Source organism: Neodiprion fabricii, chromosome 6 (assembly GCF_021155785.1).
Source record: "Neodiprion fabricii isolate iyNeoFabr1 chromosome 6, iyNeoFabr1.1, whole genome shotgun sequence".
NCBI lineage: Eukaryota > Metazoa > Arthropoda > Insecta > Hymenoptera > Diprionidae > Neodiprion > Neodiprion fabricii.
The window spans coordinates 23,393,763-23,413,915 of NC_060244.1; the positions used below are offsets into that span (position 1 = coordinate 23,393,763).

At 42.0% G+C, this 20,153-nt stretch overlaps 1 protein-coding gene across 5 annotated transcripts in view; it reads right to left on the reverse strand.

Moving 5' to 3' along the window:
- LOC124185057 (hemicentin-2-like) overlaps window positions 1-20,153 on the reverse strand; it is a 304,368-nt gene that overhangs the window by 185,177 nt on the left and 99,038 nt on the right. For all 5 annotated transcript variants that reach the window (XM_046575403.1, XM_046575406.1, XM_046575405.1 and 2 more), the window contains one exon: window positions 11,676-11,824. In XM_046575403.1, the coding sequence (XP_046431359.1) occupies window positions 11,676-11,802 (127 nt within the window). In that variant the 5' untranslated portion in view covers window positions 11,803-11,824. The remainder of the gene's footprint in view (window positions 1-11,675; window positions 11,825-20,153) is intronic.

Below are 20,153 nucleotides of genomic sequence, written 5' to 3' on the forward strand. Positions count from 1 at the left end.
CGTGAAATTAGGGGTGATTAAACGTCGCTCGATTCCTCCTTGCCGCCACTTTGCTACCGGGATAACTAACGGCAGTTCTCGATTAGAACTTGTTACGTGCCCTTCCTCTCTCGCGTTAAAGACTTGAAGTTAGAAGCGGGGGACCGTCAATCGGCAAAGTGGGTATAAAAGGTACCCACCTATACCTACCTATCCCCGCCTGCCCTTTAGCGAATATAAACTTTCAAATGCCCGGAAGTTTCGGAGGACATTTCAAGGATTCAAGGTCAATCGATCTCATCCTGTCGCCCCTGTTATTTCAATTACTTTCTCTAATACATCATTTGTTCTGAAACTACTTTTTAGATTCACCTGAAAAATGGCCCAATTAAATTACACCCAATTATCCCCTTTCAAGAATTGTAAGCAGAAATGTGTAACTAGAGATTTTAATGAAAAAATAATCTCACCGAGCCTTTCTTGCGATAACCTTGGCATGCAGCTTTTTAGTAATCCCATCAATTTCCTATTCTCGAACTCTGCCAAACTGTAACTTAGATTCTTCAATGCGAAACTTTGTTACATTTTCGAACCTTCGAGAGATGTATTAAAACTTTACGAAGTTCCTGGCAGTGAGTACCTAATTTTCAGGGAATCCTCTGACACCTGCAAATCGGATATATTTCCGTACCGCTAGAGAAAACAAAAAAAGTAACAAAGCCTTGGAGCAGTTCACTCTTCTCGTTTACCGAAATTTAAGCAATTTCGCGCGGCCAGGAAAGCATGCAATAATTTTTTATTTCTCACAGCCTACGCCCTTCCGGCATGTTGCTTCAATATTTTTGTCTTATAGACGTCATCAGGTATTACATATAACGCCTGTATAGGTGTACAATATCTTCCGTATATTCGTTACTACATTGGTTTTACCCTAATAGCGAAATACCCAATTATTTTCCGCAAAGTACAATTTGCTATTGCCTCTCAACTCCCAATACGATTATTTGCTTCTTCCGAAAGTGCGTACATAGGCTTATATTAAATCTCTAGATACTGTAAAAACTCCACAAGATATTGATAAAGTTTCGGAAACGCAATTCGCAAAAGTGAGCTAAGGTTTCCAGACGTTCGGTGCGACGACTTCATCTTCAGACAAAGGGTCTCCACTGAAGAGCAATAAACATTTTTACACAAGACAAGACGCGTTGATTTTTTTTCTCCTTCCATTTCTGCCTTGGAAAAGCAATATGCGTGAATAACGGGGCGTTCAAAGTTGTCAAATAAATCGTTTCACCTTTGTTCAATATCAGAGTGGAGAATCTAATGATGAAGTTGAAACGAAGGCAATAATTATTCCCGTGATAAACTCTGTAGGGGCAAACAAACAAAGCATTTCGCTGAAAAGAGATTGATGAGATCGTCTCGTTATTTATTGCAACACGTGCCACCCACGATCAGTCCTACAGATATGTATGTGTATACATATAGTACATATGTATATATTTGTATATAGATTATTAACCAAGCCGAAAAAGCTAACCAGAAATGGGAAGTTGCCGTTGAATGAATATTTTTGTACGGTTTCTCTTTGTCATTTTTTTATTTGCTCATTTTTGTTCAAAGAGAGATTAACCCACTTCAAACTACAAACATCTCAGTTGCACTACACTTGGAACAATAGAAATTTTTAACTCTCAAGGGTGAAGCACTGTAAACTTTGCTCAACTCTATCTCAACTTTTCTATAAAACTGCAAGGGATTTGTGTAATCATCGCAATCTTCAAGATCCGCACGATACATGTTCAACTCTTTTCTTCTTTTATAAAAATTCAAGAGACGACATGTTTCATGCCATTTTTTCAAATCGCCAATGGCAAAATTGTTTAGTGTCAATAATCAGTGGCCAAAATAATAGCGTTTAATTACATTCGACTGCAGATTCAGGTGAAACAATTTCGTTTGTTACGAAAGTTTAAATGATCTGACTGGTATTAGAAAAAAAATTCCAACATTCCACATGACCAATTTTTGCCTGATTCTCTCTCCGTCTAAAGCGGGAATGAAACCCAGCATGCGACGATATGTTTCGTCGTCACGAGATCTGGAAATATGGCATAGGCACTAGGAGGAACACGAGAGAAGGTTTGGGTAGAAAATTACATGTTTGACATAGGCAAAAACACAGATGTATACGTATTTTGATGTATTCTCATCTACATCAGTGGTTTAATATCTTTGCTCGCCGTGTATAACACAAAATTTATGTCTATATACCCGTACAAAGGCGCACGCGACTCTGCAACTTTTATTCTATAGTGTATATAATCTCGTAGAACAATCACAGTGCAGAATTAGCCTTATTTCCCGTCCTACGCTCAACGTCCAACGAGATATTTCAAATCACCTAAACAACCGCCACGCACGCATTGCCACGGTTGACCAAAACTATAAACCGTTCGTCGTAAATTTGTTCACCCAATAAATAACAGGGTATCTAAAGAACCCTGGAGATTTTATGAGGCCTGAAATTAGCTTGAAATTTTTTTAGCCCAAGGGTCGAAAATATCGGCAATTGCTCGAAACTCTGCATGCTAACAGGAGATAAAGCTTGCCCTATTGAGCGTCGGTCTAACGATTAGGTTAACCTAGTGGCAATTTTTCTATTATAGTTTGGCGAAGAATTTTTGATCGTGTTGCAAAAATTTTGTACTTCCAGACGGTTGTAAGAATTTTCATAGATGTCTGTGCAATTTAAAAATGAATTCTGAACTATATGAAAATTTTATAGACTTTGTGAAAACCGTATCTAATTCGCTTTGAGACGTGTAGACTGTTTATTCTCCAACTGCTGCAACATTTGTTTCTCAAAAAATATTACCCCTGTTCTACCGATTTTAATTGAAAATATTCACTGGTTTAAATCGTAGAATTTTGGACCACGGTTCATAAGTATTTATTACTTACGGAAACTCTTCGTATCATAAATTATAGTGGAACAGATTACAGCGAAGTACAGAAACATGGATGGAATTTCTGAGTGTAAGAAAGGTAAGAGCCTGGATCCGAACCGGTCTGTTTGTGCGTAACATAGCGAAGCTACCGTGGCTTAACGGGAACGAACAACAAGCGTATAAGTAACGCGAGGGTAATTATTTTCCCCCCGCTATTACTCTTCGTTGAAAACGTTTAATGACCATGTGACATGGAGAGGGCGTGAAGAACGAAGGGCTAATTCAGCCATCAGCATGAGAACGGGATTCGGCGTCGAGTTTGTAAAGCGAATGGCGCGTGGCTGTAGGGCGGGATTCCGCCTGATCAATGTTAAACCGCGAGATCATACCTGAAATTTATCACCCTCAGGAGCTTTTCGAGCAAAACGAAAGCTGCTTTAAAAACAAACGAGCCTCGTGCGAATTGAACCAAGAACTTTAAAGCCGTATGGAAATGCCGCGGATTACGTAACCTTGCTATAACGGATATATAAGATATCGACGTGGGTATGACGAGGATCGTTTTTAAGGGACACGCAGATTCCCTAAGGCTGGATTATAATATCGCAAGGGAAGAGGTGATATCACTCCGTCAGATTTCTCCGAGGAAACAACAATGCAAAGGTGTTTATATTACATAAGACGGGGTACCGAGCCGAATACCTAAGATCCAGGCTGCGCGTTGTTTTACCTTCGTACGTCTTACACATACGTATCCAGCCCGCTTTCCTCGAGATCAAGTTCTTGCCTGGTTTGCTATTTGGTTTATGGTTAAACCCTGTGCTTGTTTACGCTGACCAAACTGAGACAACTGCAAACGTTGCGCAAACGTTTCGTGCAACGGTTGTGAATTATTCCCGTTTCCACGCTCGTGTAAATCTTACGGTTGCCGCCTTAATCACACACTCGTGTTATCAAGCCACCCTGCATTGTGCGGTTATTCCCCCAAGCTCAACCAGGAACTTCCTCCATTCACGTTGTACACATTCACCTGGATATTTACTGCACAAGCGCAAAAACTTTGCATTATATAAGCAAAGTCCGCATAATACACGGCTATGCAAGTATACGCTTACATTTTGTACAACCTACTTAACGTATATACGCACACCGGTTGGAAAGTTTGCGTTTCTATCAAAGCTGGATCATTCCTCGTTTGCCAATTTTACAGCGCAAAGAGGATTGCCAATACCCCGAATTCCCGAACGGGTATTTTACCTCGCGCCAAACAATTAGAGGCGGACTAATTGAGTCGAACCAGCGGAAGCGGAGGCGAAAAAGGGAGAAGTTGAACTTGATACGTCTAAAATATACGTGAGCTCAACGCGAAACGACGTTGTTAATAGCAGCAGTCGTTAGCGATGACGTAAAAAATTAAGCGAAGCTTCTCACGCTACTCGATTATCCCAGCAAACACTGCTGCTTGCTCGGTGGATGTTTAGTTAGGAAAGAAGTGATCAATGGGGCGTCCATTTTCGCGGTAAGATCCGTAACGAGCTTATCACCCACATTTTTATCGAGTTCTTTTATTTAGGAAGACGATGAAATCCTCGGAGAAGATCACCCGCTAAAACGTAACAGATTTTTTTCTTCTTTGATACTCCCGCCAAACTCAACGATGTGCAGGGTGAAATTCAACCGGTAGAAATTATTACCGCTGAGATTTGATGATCATTTGGGCTTCGATCGAGTTCCGTTTGCTCAGGCAACTTCAACAGAAATACGTAATTTGCCCGACGGCCAACTCGTAAGGAACGAATATTTACATTACCGTTCACGGGTTTCTCGTTTATAATCACATCGTAAGCGTAAAGGGTAGAAGCAGTACATTTTTTCGACACGTAGTACCAACAGAATAGTTTCGCGATCATCCCACAGACGTAAGACGATAAGAAATTTTAAAATTAAACCAATTCCGCGTGGTATTTTATGCTCGCGGTATTGTTTCATCTCTCTTTAAATTGGCGAAACAGCACAGTTTCACCGCAGGCCACGTCAGCAACGAAGCAATTAAGAGTTTAAAACGTATTTGAGAGAGAACCGTACACCGAAAACGAGGGTGAGGCTAGAGTTGGGGGCGGTTAGGGGGATGGAAATATAAAATATAGGCGGCTAAAATACTCGCGGGAGAGATTTCTGTAGTCGAGTCGTTTACACGAATGAAATCCACCTACTGCGTACACGTGAATAGACGGGCGTGTGTTCGCCGTTATACACATTAGAAAGGTTATACGATCGGAGGGTGCAGGGTGTCAGAGTGTGACAAGAGAGTCGCTCATCGAGGAGACAGGGGGACGAAACGGGGGTAAGGAAAGAGTAGAAAGAGAGAAGATAAAGCAAAAGCGATCGAGGGTGGCTGATGCATAAACAATGCGTCGCTTATTCTCGCCCGATGCAACCCCAATGAATAATAAATAAACTATACCCTGTGTAGAGTAGACATGTAGTTATATAGGTATAGAGAAGCCGATAGATGGACCAAATCCCGGAGCTATGCCGGGTTAGAGAGTGGCGAGAGCAGGTCGAGGCTAGCTAGCTGGGGTCGAACGGGGATAGCGGAGAAAGTGAATGGGGGCGAACGAGAGACGAGGGTGAAAAAGTACCGGGACCAATTGCCATTCGCTAGGGTAATATCGGCCGGCAACGTATAAGCGCCGTTGCTGTCGACGCGCAACGCGCTCGCAAAGGGCGATTTCACGGGAATTGGTTAAACGGGAAAATATAGGAAGGGATTCGGAGAAAAAGTAGAGAGATCGCCGGAAGAAGAGCCCGGCGTCGAAACGAGAGATACCCTGCACCGGCAATATCTTTAATGTGAAAATAAACAGTCATTTGTGTTATTGGTTGGAATAAATCATGTTTGCTCCAATGGTTTCACGCTCTCCTTGCTTACTCGAATGCTCTTCTTTCCCCATGGAAAAAGATACGCGTGATAAATATTCATTCTCGGCGGGGCGAAGACTGCGGGTTTATTAGGTACGATAAAATCACCGAATCTTCAAAAATTACGGTTTGACAATCGAATAAACGCGGACTTTTATATCAAGCTATACACGCGATCCTTCGATAGTACAGTCATTTTTCCTGATTCTTTTTTAACCGTAAATATTGACGACAGAAGCCGTACCGAGCTAGCTGACAAAGTTATAGGGTATCGAGGTGACCCTTGTAAAAATATTCCAAAGAACCATTGAACCCGAACAGATGAGTGGCGTCTTTTAAACGTCCACCGTCGCTGGAAATTGGCCTTGTTTCACGTACCACAAGGGCGTACCTTTTTCATCTTCAAGATAATGGGAAACCGCGAGCAATTGAAACACTTTTTACAATCTCCCTTGCTTTCAGGAGGTGGAAGACCACTCTTTTTACCTTTCATATTCAACAAATATCAGTACCCAGGTATACGTATACATAGAAACCTTTGAAGATTCGAGGTTGAAACGAACATTAAAATTTTTCGGAAAAGTAGAAAATAAAATCGTCCGTCGAGTACCGGGGCTCGGAGGCAATTATTGGAGAAAGTAAAGCAAAGATGGAGCATAATGTGAGTATTAAAGAATGAATACGGAAAAGAGACATTCGATTCAATGCGTAAAACTTGGATCGCCAAGGAATTGCACTGAATTCGACAATGTTGCCGTTGATGCCAACCAAAAACAGTAAGAAACGGATTACGCTGAAAGAAAAATCAGAAGAAGAAAAAAAAAATACTGAGACAGATAGGCCGTTGAAGAGCAGTGAAAAATGATGGGAGAATTCGGTCCCGCGTAACGTAGCAAAAGCAATAATACTTTTCCGAGTGAGTCGTCGATGGGCGTCGCAAAACCGTTCGCAAATTCGTTTTAAATTTCGCGACGAAACCCTCGTCACTTGCTGTCAGCCTAGCGAAAGGTAACGATGCAAAAGCTTCGCACCACGTGTACATGTATTATATGTATGTATATATATATGTGTATGCGCGTTTAAATATATATATATATATCCATATATATATGTGTGTAACAATATATATGTGTAGGCCAGTGAATCGACAAGATGCAAATAGAAGACGCGGAGGAATGAGGGCTCACGGTAACAACCTCTGCCGGGGTTTCTTTATCAGCCGAGGGCGATCTTTGCACCTCGTTAAGCCGACGACGTTTTCGTCAGGATTGTCATCTTCACCTCCTGTAGCATAACAAGTAGGGCACTTGACCAATCCCGAGCGCGGTTATACCAGAATCGGTTACTCGCTCACCTGAATCGGATCTCTTTCTCCTGATTCATTGAATAATTCATGCGGATCGATATCGCGATGTCAATCATTTATCATGGATGACCTTTGTTCATAACACCTCTAGGTTTGTTCATTCGATACACGTACATTTTTGCTAATCTGATCCTGTTTTCGATAACCACAGTTGTTTATTTTATCGAAATTTTCATATATCACTCAAAAAAGCATTATTTAGACGAAAAATTCGATTTTGTTTTTATTATTTACAGTTTATCAAAGAAAAAAAAAAAAAAAAAATTTTTCTGCTGTCCCGATTTTTCCCGTCAATTTTGGTGTTTGAGAATAAAATTGACGAATAAAATCATGATTATATTAGAAACTATCCCACTCCTAAGGGGCCACCCATAAATTACGTCACACGTTAATGGGGGGGAGGGTATCATCGTAATATGACATAGTGTGACAAGGGGTAGGGGGGGGTCAAAAGCTTTGTGACGTCACATGTTAAAATTTAAAATACTAAAACCCGAAATTTATATATAAAGATTATTTAATAAAAATAAGAAAAAAATGAAAATAACTGTTTTCTTTTGATTATTTTTAAATACATGCATATGACGTCACATCAGGGGGGAGGGGATTCTAAAACTACGAAAACCTGCGACAAGGACGGGGGGAGGGGTTTAAAAGTTCTAAAATTCGTGTAACGTAATTTATGGATGGCCCCTAAGAATACTACAATAACATAAAAACTTCAGCGAATCTAATATAATCATGATTTTATTCGAAAATTCTACGTTCTCACACGCCAAAATTGATGGAAAAAATCAGGGCAAATAAAAAATAAGAAACTTTTTTGGTTGACCTGTGTGTCAATATTACGATTGAATTTTCTGCAACACTACCTGGGTTTAATTGTATTACCAGCTTGTACTAGAGTTCATTAAAAAGCCCCACACCACTCGATTCACTTCAATTGCAACACATCCACAAATGAAAGATAGACAAAATATATAAACAAGCTATTCTGTAACTTGTACAACTCGGGCGAGATGAGAGCGGTGAAACTTAATTAAAAAGGCTAATCGTAGAGAGCTTGGGAACATTCTGGCTGTGGTGGTATATATGTATGTATAATATGTACGTACGTAGACAAGCAAACTATTTTGCAAGCCAAATAATCGGGGACAAAATAGTTTTACAGAGAATTCTGCCTACATGGATACGTGTACCTTGTAGCGGTGTTTTAATCCAAAAGAAGAACCGAGCAACGGTTCCCTCCTACGAAACCTGATTGCATTGCATTGTAATCTTAGTTTTTACAGTATCCCTCGAATCCCCGTCTCATCCGCGAAGCGACTAGATGAGTCTGCCGTAGTGCGTGTATAAAACCGGAGGACGAAAAGGGGCGGCGGTTGTACATTATCGAGGTCAGAGGTCGCTACACGGCGAAGCGAAGCTCCGGCTCCCGAGGCTTGAACCTCGAGTCGCGTCGTACGCCGGGAGTTCACCGCTTAGAAAGATTAGTGTAAGTTAAACCCGGTTGATACTGGCCTAACGCGAAGTTTCGGACCGTTTGAGCGTGGATGAAATGGTTGGAATTGCTCGAACGGCACCCCAACCCGACTGTCCGGACCCTTGAACCCCGAATCCGTTGACTTCCGGCTAAAGAGGAGAGAAAAAAAATTCTTCCGTTCTTCTCGCGACGCGACGCCTCCGTTCGCCGTGAACCTCTCACCTCGGCTATACGTCAACGAGCTAGGATCAGACTGTATGAGAAGATTAAACGATGAAGATGCTTCTGGATAGTGATTAAAAGCTGAAAAGGTCCGTCGACGTTACATGTTACAGGAGAGTAGAAGTCCGTAATTCACTCTACACGTGGAGGAATATTGTATAAGTTCGCATACATATCGTACGTGGCATGCGCGAGTAAAGAAAATTAATATCGAGGAAGCGCGTCCAACATTGTTTTTTTCTATCTTCTCTGCAAGTAAGATTCAAGTGGCTTCTTTAGCCAATGTAACTTTCGAGGTGAAGGGAGAGGCCAAGTTAGCGCTTCCGTTTCATCGTTAAGTACCAATAACCGAGACTCTCCCTACAGCGTACGGCCGCTTGCGCGTGAGCAGCAATTAATTACCCATAGAAGGCTTTCAAATCAACTGTCGTGACTCCGCACTATCCTCTCCGTCAACGGTTAAAGGGCAAAGGTGCAGAGAGCCGAAGAAGGAAGGGGAAGGAGAGAAGTTTGACGGCTGCCGACGTTAGGGACGGCAGACGACCCAGTGTCGACGCAGTCGTTAAAACGTCTTCTCGACGTCATCCCAGCTTCCGTGGCGAGCCACCCGGGCCGCAGATATTCCCTTCTCTTCCTCCCTCTCGCGCCCTTTCGCATTCCGCAACGCTTGGACACCTCAAACTAAGTCTTCCGCGAGCGCGGTTCGGTCATTAACTACCTTATTCCCTCGGTATACGTGCAGCTCTTCGATCGGACAAACCTGAACAGCTTCATCCCTCCGCGTGCCTCGATAAATCATTCTACTCAATTTTAACCCCACCGCAGATTCAGGCGTCAATAGCCTCGAAGCGTTACCACGTAATACTGGGTGTAGGAATTGGTTCCGGGTTCCGGGTTCCGGGTTCTGGCTTCGGCTCGGTTAATTCGACTCATTTTTAGCCGGAAATTGTTTCTGTAGAAACCGATCGAGCATTTCCATTTCATAGTACAACTCCCGCGCTGCTGACGATCGAAGGGAGCGATGGTCATCACGCAGAGAAGTTCCGATCGAAGGCATCTCGCCCATGTTTAGCAGCGGTTCTTTTTTCGTTGATGCACAAATCACTCACACCTGATTTCCAACAACGCGGATAGTTTTAATGTGCTTGGCGGTGTAACTGTCCGATTGGGTCTCATTTTACGGAAATAGAGATTGAAATTGGGCCCGACTCATTGCGACGAGTAACCAAATTTATACACGAAGACGAACGTGGATCGAAACGAATAATAAGATTCGTATTATTTTAAGTAGAACTGGGGTTTCGTCCTCGAAAGTAGATCGAAACTTCTGTTTACTTCGATGTAACTTATAAATGTAAATTGCGATAGCAATGAAGGGATTGAAAAAAGTCGACTTGTTCCGCAGTTCATAACGAAGGCTTCAATAACAGTGCTTCAGTTTCTCGTTGATTGATAAAGGTTGTGGCAGGATTGAACTTTCAAACGTGTTTTTTGGTTCCATTCTTTGATAGGCTACGCGTACTTTGTTCATATTCTACATGCATTCAAAAAGCATTAACGTACATTGCGTGTACGTAGCTAAAAACGGTCGCTTCGTAAATTTTGTACAACGATGTGATTTGACCGAGATTCAAATTAAATTTAAATGTGAAGTACAACATGTTCTGAGCAATTCGTGACGCGTGTGAAATCTCTTACTCCGGTAAAAATCTACGTCTCGTCATTGGTGAAAGCGAGGAAGAGCAGAAAAAAACAACACAATTCGAAACTATAATCCTCAATGAATTTGCAGACGTTTAATCAAATTCCCTGAGACTTTCCCTGGCTTCGAAGTAACTCACGAGAGCCCCCACACGATCAGTTATATCCTCAGACTACCGCTGGGCGATATTTAATTGGAATCATCCCGTGACATCGGAGTCTAGGCTACGGTATCCCCTTTCACTTCGCTCATAAGCAGCTTTAATCCCGACGTTGAGCCGCATGTTCTCATCAGGGCGCAGAATGCGTCAAGTGACGTATATCAAGGGGCATGCGACGGGTGCCATTATCTCGTTAGGGTGGTCACGTCTTCCCGAGGTGGCCTGCCAGCCCGTCATTCTCCCGTGTCCCGGGGCTGCTTCCCGAGCCCCACCCCGAACGCTCAGGCCTCGCCGTTTCCCGCAGAGCCCGCAATAATTTCGCAAGAATCGCGCAAGACAGTTCCGGCCGCTTGAGAAAGCTCAGAGAGTGTTTACCCTCCGTTCGTAATGGAGGCTCATTTTATTCCGAAATATTTCAAATTATGTGTCGTTGGATGTATTGGTCCTGCTTTAAACCGTTCTCTCGTTCTTCTGGTTCTCGGTTCTTTTTGGGGAGACGGAGGGTGGGAAAAGGGGGGTATGTACACCGCCAGCGGGGATTGCCTGCTTCGTTAATATACACGTTAAGGTCGCCGAGAGAAAAACGGCTCGACGGTGCGCGTTAGGGTTCCCTTGGAACGAATTATCGGACTCGCAATGTCGTTCGTTGTCCGTACCCGAAGAGGCGGTCAACCGAGTGCATGTTTTACGCACAAAATAGTTCAGCCGACTAGAGCTGATAAAATTCGATCCGTCCATCGAGTCGAACTTAGACACGGTCGTTACGCGTTGTACGGCCAACGGCATATCACAGGAATCGAGCGTGTGATTTGATCAAGTTCAACCGCGGTGTACCAATTAGAAGCGGAGAATTGATTGGCCATAACCAATTGATCGGCTAATCGACTAACCTGTGCTCTTTGCCGTCGGTGACGCCAACGCTGAGCCTGACCCCGTTCCCTGCAGTGCTTCAGCTCGGAGAAGTTGCGTTACTCCTAGCACCGCTAGGGCGACGTTCAGCAGACTCATTCCAATCATTCTTACTCGTCCATGTTCAGTCCTGAAAGCAAAATTATCACCCTTGTAAAAGCCGTCGATGTTTTCGTTGCCAATTTATATGAACATCGTCGAATTCTGCACTCCGGGTTCTTTCAGACCAACCACAATTTTTTCAATTGTTTATCAGAAGTATGAACAGATACGAGCACTTATGCGGAACACGAATACAGCATAGAAGAATGACTATCGATCAGTGTTCGAAACTTGCAGCCTGTACGTACATATCCAATCATCCCTTTGTCCAATATCTGCAATAGTAATTCGCATCGCGAATGAAGAGAAAGTTTCGAGTTGGTAATCAGTTGTTACCGAGTAATGTGTAGAACGTGTTCGAGCAAGTCGAACGATGTTCACATTCATTCAAGAGATATAATACGTTGGCGGATGGAAAAGGTTTAGAGGGATAATAACCGGGATGATTTCTAATGGTGAAATTGAATCGGAATTGGAAGCGTTGTTTTCCGATTGATTAAGTAATTCGATAATCATTTCGTTAACGCATTACTGCTTATACCAAGCAACGTTCGCGCTTAGCGATCCATACCTATAATAATATATACGCTAATACGCAAATACAGGTCGTGTGAACCTTTTCAACGATCGCAAAGAGAAAAAATACGAAAAGAAACAACACCGTAAATCGTGAAAGAAAATGGAATAAAGAAACGAGAGCTACGTGAATATCGTAAAAGAGTTGTGCGGAATTCAAACTTATTTCAGGGGTATGGTACGCCACCATAGCGGGTAAAGGTTCGATGGCTGACGTTGTAGAGCCGGTGGAAACGAGGTTGTAGAAATTTTTATTTCTCTATTGTTAACGTTCATCCGTTCCCTCTTTTTTTCTCGTTTTTTCCTTCTTTTTCAGCCCGAAGGGTACGAGAGGTGAACCTCACTCGACCATAGCCGGTTCGCCGCGTTATGTAATGGCTATGTTATCCTGCACCGTGCGGATCGTACAAGTGAACCCAAAATTCGTTTCTCGGTTCCTTTTCTCACTCTGTTTTCTTCGCTCCACCCCGTCCCCTCCCTCGCCCTTTACTTTTACCTAACCACCGATAACTTAGGTATGTGTGTACCAGTCGCGCGGCAAATTGGGACTTATTTCGTTCCGCTCGGACGCCTGAATAGGACCTGCGGGCTGGTGTCGGAGACCCTCATCTCATCCTCATTCTTTCATTCACCCGAAGACGCCAGGGTGAATACCATATCGGAGAGACTCGGTTCTTGGGTTTAATAGGATTACGAAATTCACTCCGCGCTGGTGTTCCGTCACGAATCGGCAAGCCCCCAATAAGATTACGAGCAATTTGCATCGCGACAGTTGGCTGGAGCTTCGCGTCTTCCCTCCTCTCCTCCCTCCCCCTTCACCCTGCGCGACCACCTGGGGAAAGTAAGGTCGAAGTGACGTCACAAAGTTCCAACTTCCAAAACGACGTCATATTTCACTTCCCCCTCTCACTCCTCCGACTCTCCTCGAGGCTTTTCGCGGTTCGAGACTCCGCGCCACGCTCGCGCAGTTGCGGAAAGTACCTACTTTGAAGACGGAAATGGCAGTAAGAAAGGGTCTAATATTTATTTAGTAAAATTAAACAACTCCGTTTACCGCGGAAACTCAATCTCGGTCAAAATAATACTAGAATCTCGGAGTTTAATTAATATATACAATATACAGTTTACAGATGGTATGCGATTTCTTTGATTATGCAACATAATTGCGCATATGTATACTTGTGTACAATAAATACACCTGGATATCCCTCCTAAGTGACAAAAGTGAGTATGCCGATTGCACACAAGCATCTAAACATCATTCCTTAAAATTTTCCCGATACCGTGATCCCGAAAGAATTTTAGGAGGTGTATTTTCTCTACCGAGAATCTCGTTTTTAATCGGTTGCGTTCCACATGTGTCCAAGTATTATTTAAAATAACGTACAGGAGTGGTGTTTTTAGAATAACTCCTTGCGTTACAATTCTCGTCGTAAAAATCTGTAAAAATTCCACAGCTATCGGAGACGCGTAGGGAACAAAATTTGCCCTGGAAATTGCGATCCATCCGAAAAGCGACCACCTAATTGCCCCAATTATTTGTAATTGATGATCTCACATTAATTGGTAATTGAAAATTTCACAAAAATTTCGGATTACCAATTATTAGGTCATTTAGATAGCAACTTATCGGATCGCAATTTGCGATCGCAATCTGTGGAATTTTTTCAGATTTTTACGTCGATAATTGTAACGTAAGAAACCTTTCGAACAACACGACTTTTGAACGTCATTTCAAATAACACCTGTACACATACGGAATGTAACCGAGTGAAAACCCCTTGTTTTACGGAGCTTTATTATGAGTTCAAATTTGAAACAAATCGGAAAAGTTTAGAATATCAATGACGTGTTAAAGATGCCCCAATTAATATTCGCTTAAAATTCTCGACGATTCGCGCGGTGTGAAACGATCTCACGAGGCGCAAGCTCGCATTTGAGAGTCAGGTTTGCATGGTGCACTACACGGAGACGCTTGAACATCGACCATCCTTCATTCTATTCACCTTTGGCCTCGAGAGTAAGTTGTCCGTGAGGATGAATCGACCTCCATTTAATACCCGTCGACCACAAGGACCTTCGATGCAATCGTTCAGCTGCAAGCGTCGCTTAACACCATGCAAGCTAACCAAAGGCCCCATCGAGGTTGACGTCGCGACGCCGGCGGCGCCCTTAGAGGGCCGATAAGTCCTGGAAGAGGAAGTTAGCTCGCGTGTTCGTCTGTCGGTAAATCTATTTCAAATATGATGTATCTTACAATCGACACGCGACTTTTTATTTATTCGCAATTTTTTGTATTCGTAATATACGGTATTGATTTCCGATCAATCAGCCACTGTTATGAAAGTAAGAATAAATAAATAAAGACAGCGGAATGTAGATTTGACGGATCAGCTTTATCAGAGCTTATGTTCTTTCGTCAACTCAATCGCAATAACGCATTATACTTTACTACATGGGGCAAGGAATTTGCAACTGTGTCAAAAACGGCGATTGTCTGTTAGTACGGTGAAATTGATTATTCGTACAGCGAGCCATTGACTATAAAATTCACTCACAATGACATGTAGCTTAAGTTGTAAATACAAAAACATTTTTCCGAGTAGCATTTAATTATGCGGAACAGGAAGGATTATGTTGTTATCGCCACCAGGGAGGTTACTCAATAGAGAAAAAACGCCACTGTCTGCGCATAATGTGTACATTCCGTATATATTGTAGACAAGAGATCTGCAGCAGCAGCAGCAGCAGCAGCGGTAAAGTCGGAAGAACGAAACACCCCATAGTCGTTTCTGTGTTTTCCGACAAATTAAAAAGCGCGTAATTGCTTTTTCACCGCGGAGAAATGTAAATCCTCGTACAAAGAGAAAGGGAGAGGGAAAAAGGAAGATAGAGAGTGAGCGGGGTCGTATAAAAAGTGAAAGACAAAGCCCAAGTTACAGGGCGAGCACGACGCTGTGGGCGTGCAGCTGCTGGAGGAGCGGAGTTACGGTGGTGCGATTTTCGCGCTCTAGCGTATTGCCGGCGATGGGGCTGGTCCGTAATTATTAAATTTTCCCGAAAAGCTGCGCGTGTCTCTAATCTGAAAAGTGCGTCGTTACAGCAGCCCAGTTTAAAACGAAACTGAGGCACGAAGCCGGGACCTGCGTCTGCGTCGAGACCTTGCCAGTGTAATTAACGGAGTATGTAACGTATTGGAAGAACAATAGAGAAAGAGAGGGGAAGGGAAGAGAGAGAGGTGAAGAAACTAACGAAAGGATTAGCTCGATATAGTCAAGTCAGTCTGGATCTTCCGGCCAAGGAGATTGAAAAACAACGTCGCCTGATCAAGCTCAGTCGAAAAATTGTGCACAACGGCCGAATTTTGGTGCGTTATTGCAAGCGTGCCCACCACGGAAGGATAGATCGTCAAAGAAATTTCTCTCTCTCTCCACGAAAGCTAATAATCATCATTTTTGGGTCAGCCCAAAGCAAGCTGGCGTCTCCGTACTCCTCGTCGACTAACGCACGGTACTGCTAATAAATCATTGGGATCTTCTAAACGAACCATTACCGACTACGGCTTGATCTGAAATCTCAGGCTGACGTATGTAATATGTATGCGGATGAATATGTTTTGTGTATTTTGCTTTGATTCTTGTTATGCCACGCCGCAAAGAGGCCAATAAATTTAGTTTCACCGTCAAATACCCTCCAACGTTTTGGTGACCTCTCTTCCCTATTCGTCTCACTGTATTAACTTCCCGTTGTCATCTAAGGTACCGTCTCTATCGATCATTAAAATCAAGAATTTATAAAATAAAAATCTTACAAGAGTTTACGCCATCCGGAACGATGGATATCAGTACCAACGATTCGGAGGCGAGTGTCAGGTCTCTTAAAGCTTCTGGTACGACACACGCAGCCGGATAATACTTCTTTACGCGTTTCTCTTCGTTTTTCTCTAATGAGCGTTAATTGATTCGACTCACACAAGCGGATGAAAATCAAAAGAGAAAATAAACGAATAGGAAATAGCTGAGGACAATAACGGAGAAGGCAGATATATGTATATTTTTATTGTAACGATCTCGCGTTACGGAATAAAACGATGGGTTCGTTGAGCGTGAAGAAATGATCCAACGGGCACAAATAAATCAAGCAGTAAAAAATGCTTTAATTGACGATACGTGTTTCTACAGAGAAGTCAGAAACAAGACTGTTTTTAGAGTAATACTGGCCGACGCAACGACCTTATTCATTTTGTGACGAATGAAAGTTCGTGTAACTCTTTTATCTGTGCCGACTACTACATCAGAAAGAGGGGCGAAACGAGTAGTTCTAGAATATAATAAAGTTTTGTTACCATTGGACAGTGTCCCCTAGGCGGCATCGCATAGGTACATAATTAGGTTACGAAAAAAATCAACAAAAAACGAAAATCACAGTTAACATTAGCATAAATAATATAATATGACATATTACGAAAGAAACGAGGAGATAAATTAAAAATAAATAGAGAGTGAGAAAAGGTGCTAAGAAGGTAGGGTGCGCTAAATGGACCCAATGTATCTTTCAACTCTACTGAATAGGACATTGCTCCGGGGGTACTTGGTCGAAAACATTCGCCTCAAATATTCACGGAAAACAGACTCTCGCGCAGAAGGAAGACCTCTTATCATACCGTGAGAAATATATTTTTCAGGTTATAAGGCTTTCGTTTTTTTTTTTTTTATTACAAATATCCGTATACAGCAGACCTTTTATTTCTCATTTGGCACTTTTATTTCTACAGATCGAAATTATTTGTTTATTCATTTTTTGATTATTGTAACCCACAGAATTACAATTTTTTTCGTCGAATGGTACACGCTGAAATTTTTCAAAGACTAAAGACTGATTCACGCGGTTCAACAGCGCTGTATAATCTTCGCCAAACCAAAATTGATGCTACCTGCAAGAGGTGGGTTAACTTGATCCAGCATTTGAAAATTATTCTTTGAACGTGAGCTGAATTCGGTTACCAGATTTTGGTGCACTACGGATTAGGCTTAACGAGTCGATCGATAATGCGATGTATTAGAACGAGCTTCGACGGTTCATTGCAGGTTTTAAAAGGCTATCGCCGGGAGGCTCAATTCCCCTGATTTTCCGGTTGTTTACCGTAAGCCGAGCTGGACTCAGTAGCTTCCCTTGACTATTTCCCATTCGCTTATTTTTCCTTTTCTACTCTCCGTTCTTTTTCTACTTCGTCTCGAAGGCAATTAGAACGCCAGAGAAGAATGAGACTCCCAATCCGAGCGCGAAACGATCCTAGGAAAGCTTTGCTGAGACCGAATGAGCTTCGAGAACGATCATCGACCCCGAGTTCGTAGATTTGAGATTGTCTACGTGGCGTGTACGGCTGCAGGGACAGTAGCGAAATGTCGCTGAGTATCCCGAGGGATGACAGGTTGGACTTAATCTTAGAAGAAAATCTGCAGCGATACGAAGCTTCAGTTTATCGATCAGTTTTACAACGTCGACGGCAAATGATTCTACACGCATATTTTTTGTACTATGATTATGTATAAGATCGAAAACTGTCGTGTAGATGAATAATGATTTTTTCACTCTCTTTTAGCAGCGTGTAACGCGGAAGCGCGCGATCTATTCATCGGGAATACAAGGAGTTTCAACGCCGCCGGGCTTTGGGTACCTGCGTATACCTTCAGAACTGCGGATAGCGCTCAGAAAAAAAAAATAAATAAAAATAAAACTTGTAACATTTTACGCTCCATTAGTCCTCTCGGGACGATAGCTGTGTGATAAATTGGTGGTAGTGCGTCGAATTTCACCTCACTACGTACCTACGAACAGTAAAGTATTTGAGTTCATAGCGAAACGGTTGCGATTGCAAAAAGCTTTTCACCATTCGTTTCCTGCGCCGTTTCTACGTATGTGAACGTACGTATATAGTTCAATCAATCGCGGTTTTTACCATTCTGTGGTAGCCGGCACTTTACTCTTTATTTTTATTTTTTTTTCTAGTTATCGAACACCTAACCGCAGTATATTCATTCGAAGAAAAAAGTGAAGGGCATCGTCCCTAATAAAGTTTCAAATTGTATGGAATCCGATTGTCAATTTATTTTGATTTACCACGCGTGCAGGAACGAAATGAGAATATATTTGCGATGCAGATTCATCAGTAGAATGAACCATCATCTATATTTCCGAACACGGAAACTTTTCAGTCAATATTTGATGGACATTTGTTCTTACAATAATTGAATAGACGTTAAACGAATATCCAGTAGGCCAAATTGCGACATATAAATTAAAGCCACGTTTGCAAATATTTTATTTTTCTTTGAATTTTCGACCCTGGGAAATTGTATTCAGCAATTGAAATTTTATTGATATAATACGTGGTCATACATTATTTATGGATTCAGGTATATTGTTCTCCATTTTACTTGCTTCGGATTGCTTTTCCCTTCATTTTAATTCACGTTTCTGTTTGCACTTCCAACAGTATATATATATCGTAATACTGTACCTCATCTTGAGCGTAGTTTAATTTCTTTCACAGAAAATAAATAATGGAATGAAACATCCGCTTAAACATAGAAGAAAAGCCGAACAAAAGAACCTCGTTTAACCACGGATCGATCTTTCTCTTTTCCTTGCGTTACGTCAAATTTAGGCTGGACAAATTATTCGAATACTATGCAGATTTCACGGATGTTTTGTTCTGGTTGAGGCTTACGAAAGAAATTGGAGAATAAAAAAAATCGTAGCGAAACAGCGGAAAACTTTATTTTAACCAAACCATCCACAGTCCTTATTTAAATCCTTGCAAATTGACGTAAATAACATAATTTTTCCGTCATTTCACGTGCGGGGAAAAAAGGATCGTCGCAACATCCGCGGAATGTATAACAAAACAAGATAAACGTGCACACCATCGTGCTTCAGTTGATTATTATCAATATTGCGTGAATGTTCACTGCATCATTCCATGCAACGAAAGAGCAATCAACAAACAATTTGAACTTGTGGAAAATACCCGTACATATATAACATTCCCAGTCAGAGAACGGAAGAGGAGAAAAATAAACGAATCGAAATAATTTCATTATTTGCAGAAACGTGCTGAGGGCGCCTAGTGAAATTCTTTTGAAGTGATTTAAAGAGTACCGAGTACCAAGCAAACACCGTTTAATGTGTTTGTGTTTGCTTTTGTGCTTCATATTTGCATTCGAACTATTCTATCCCCTATTCCGAAACTCGGGCTGGCAAAGGATTATGTGGCAATCAATTTTAATTATATTCACATCTGTCTACCCATGCCTGTGTGCATACACTCACATGCGAAAGACGGTGGTCGATTCGTCAGATCAACTGTCGTGGTCGCATCGAATCACAGATATTTCGGAAACTATAATATTATCATATAGCCTCATAATGCCGCGATAATAAGCGGACTAATCAAGAATAATACAACAGAGTTATTGCGCTGCTCGCAAATTGTTCATTCGACAATCTCGTATTTTCGACATGATGCAATAAGCGGATCACCGCTGATTTCTCGACACAGATTTAAAGCTTGTTGATTTTTTTCGACAATTATAACCGATCAAGCGGCAATTATATGGATATTGAACTTATTAGAAATTCGGTGCTATTTTAGTTTGTTTCGACTTTTTTCAACAAGATTTAAATGCCCTGTCGTTTTTATAAGCTTCAAAAACTTGAAGAGTTTTAGCGAATGTAACCCGTCAGCTAGCAACCTTTCTATCGTCAAATATTTCAATTGG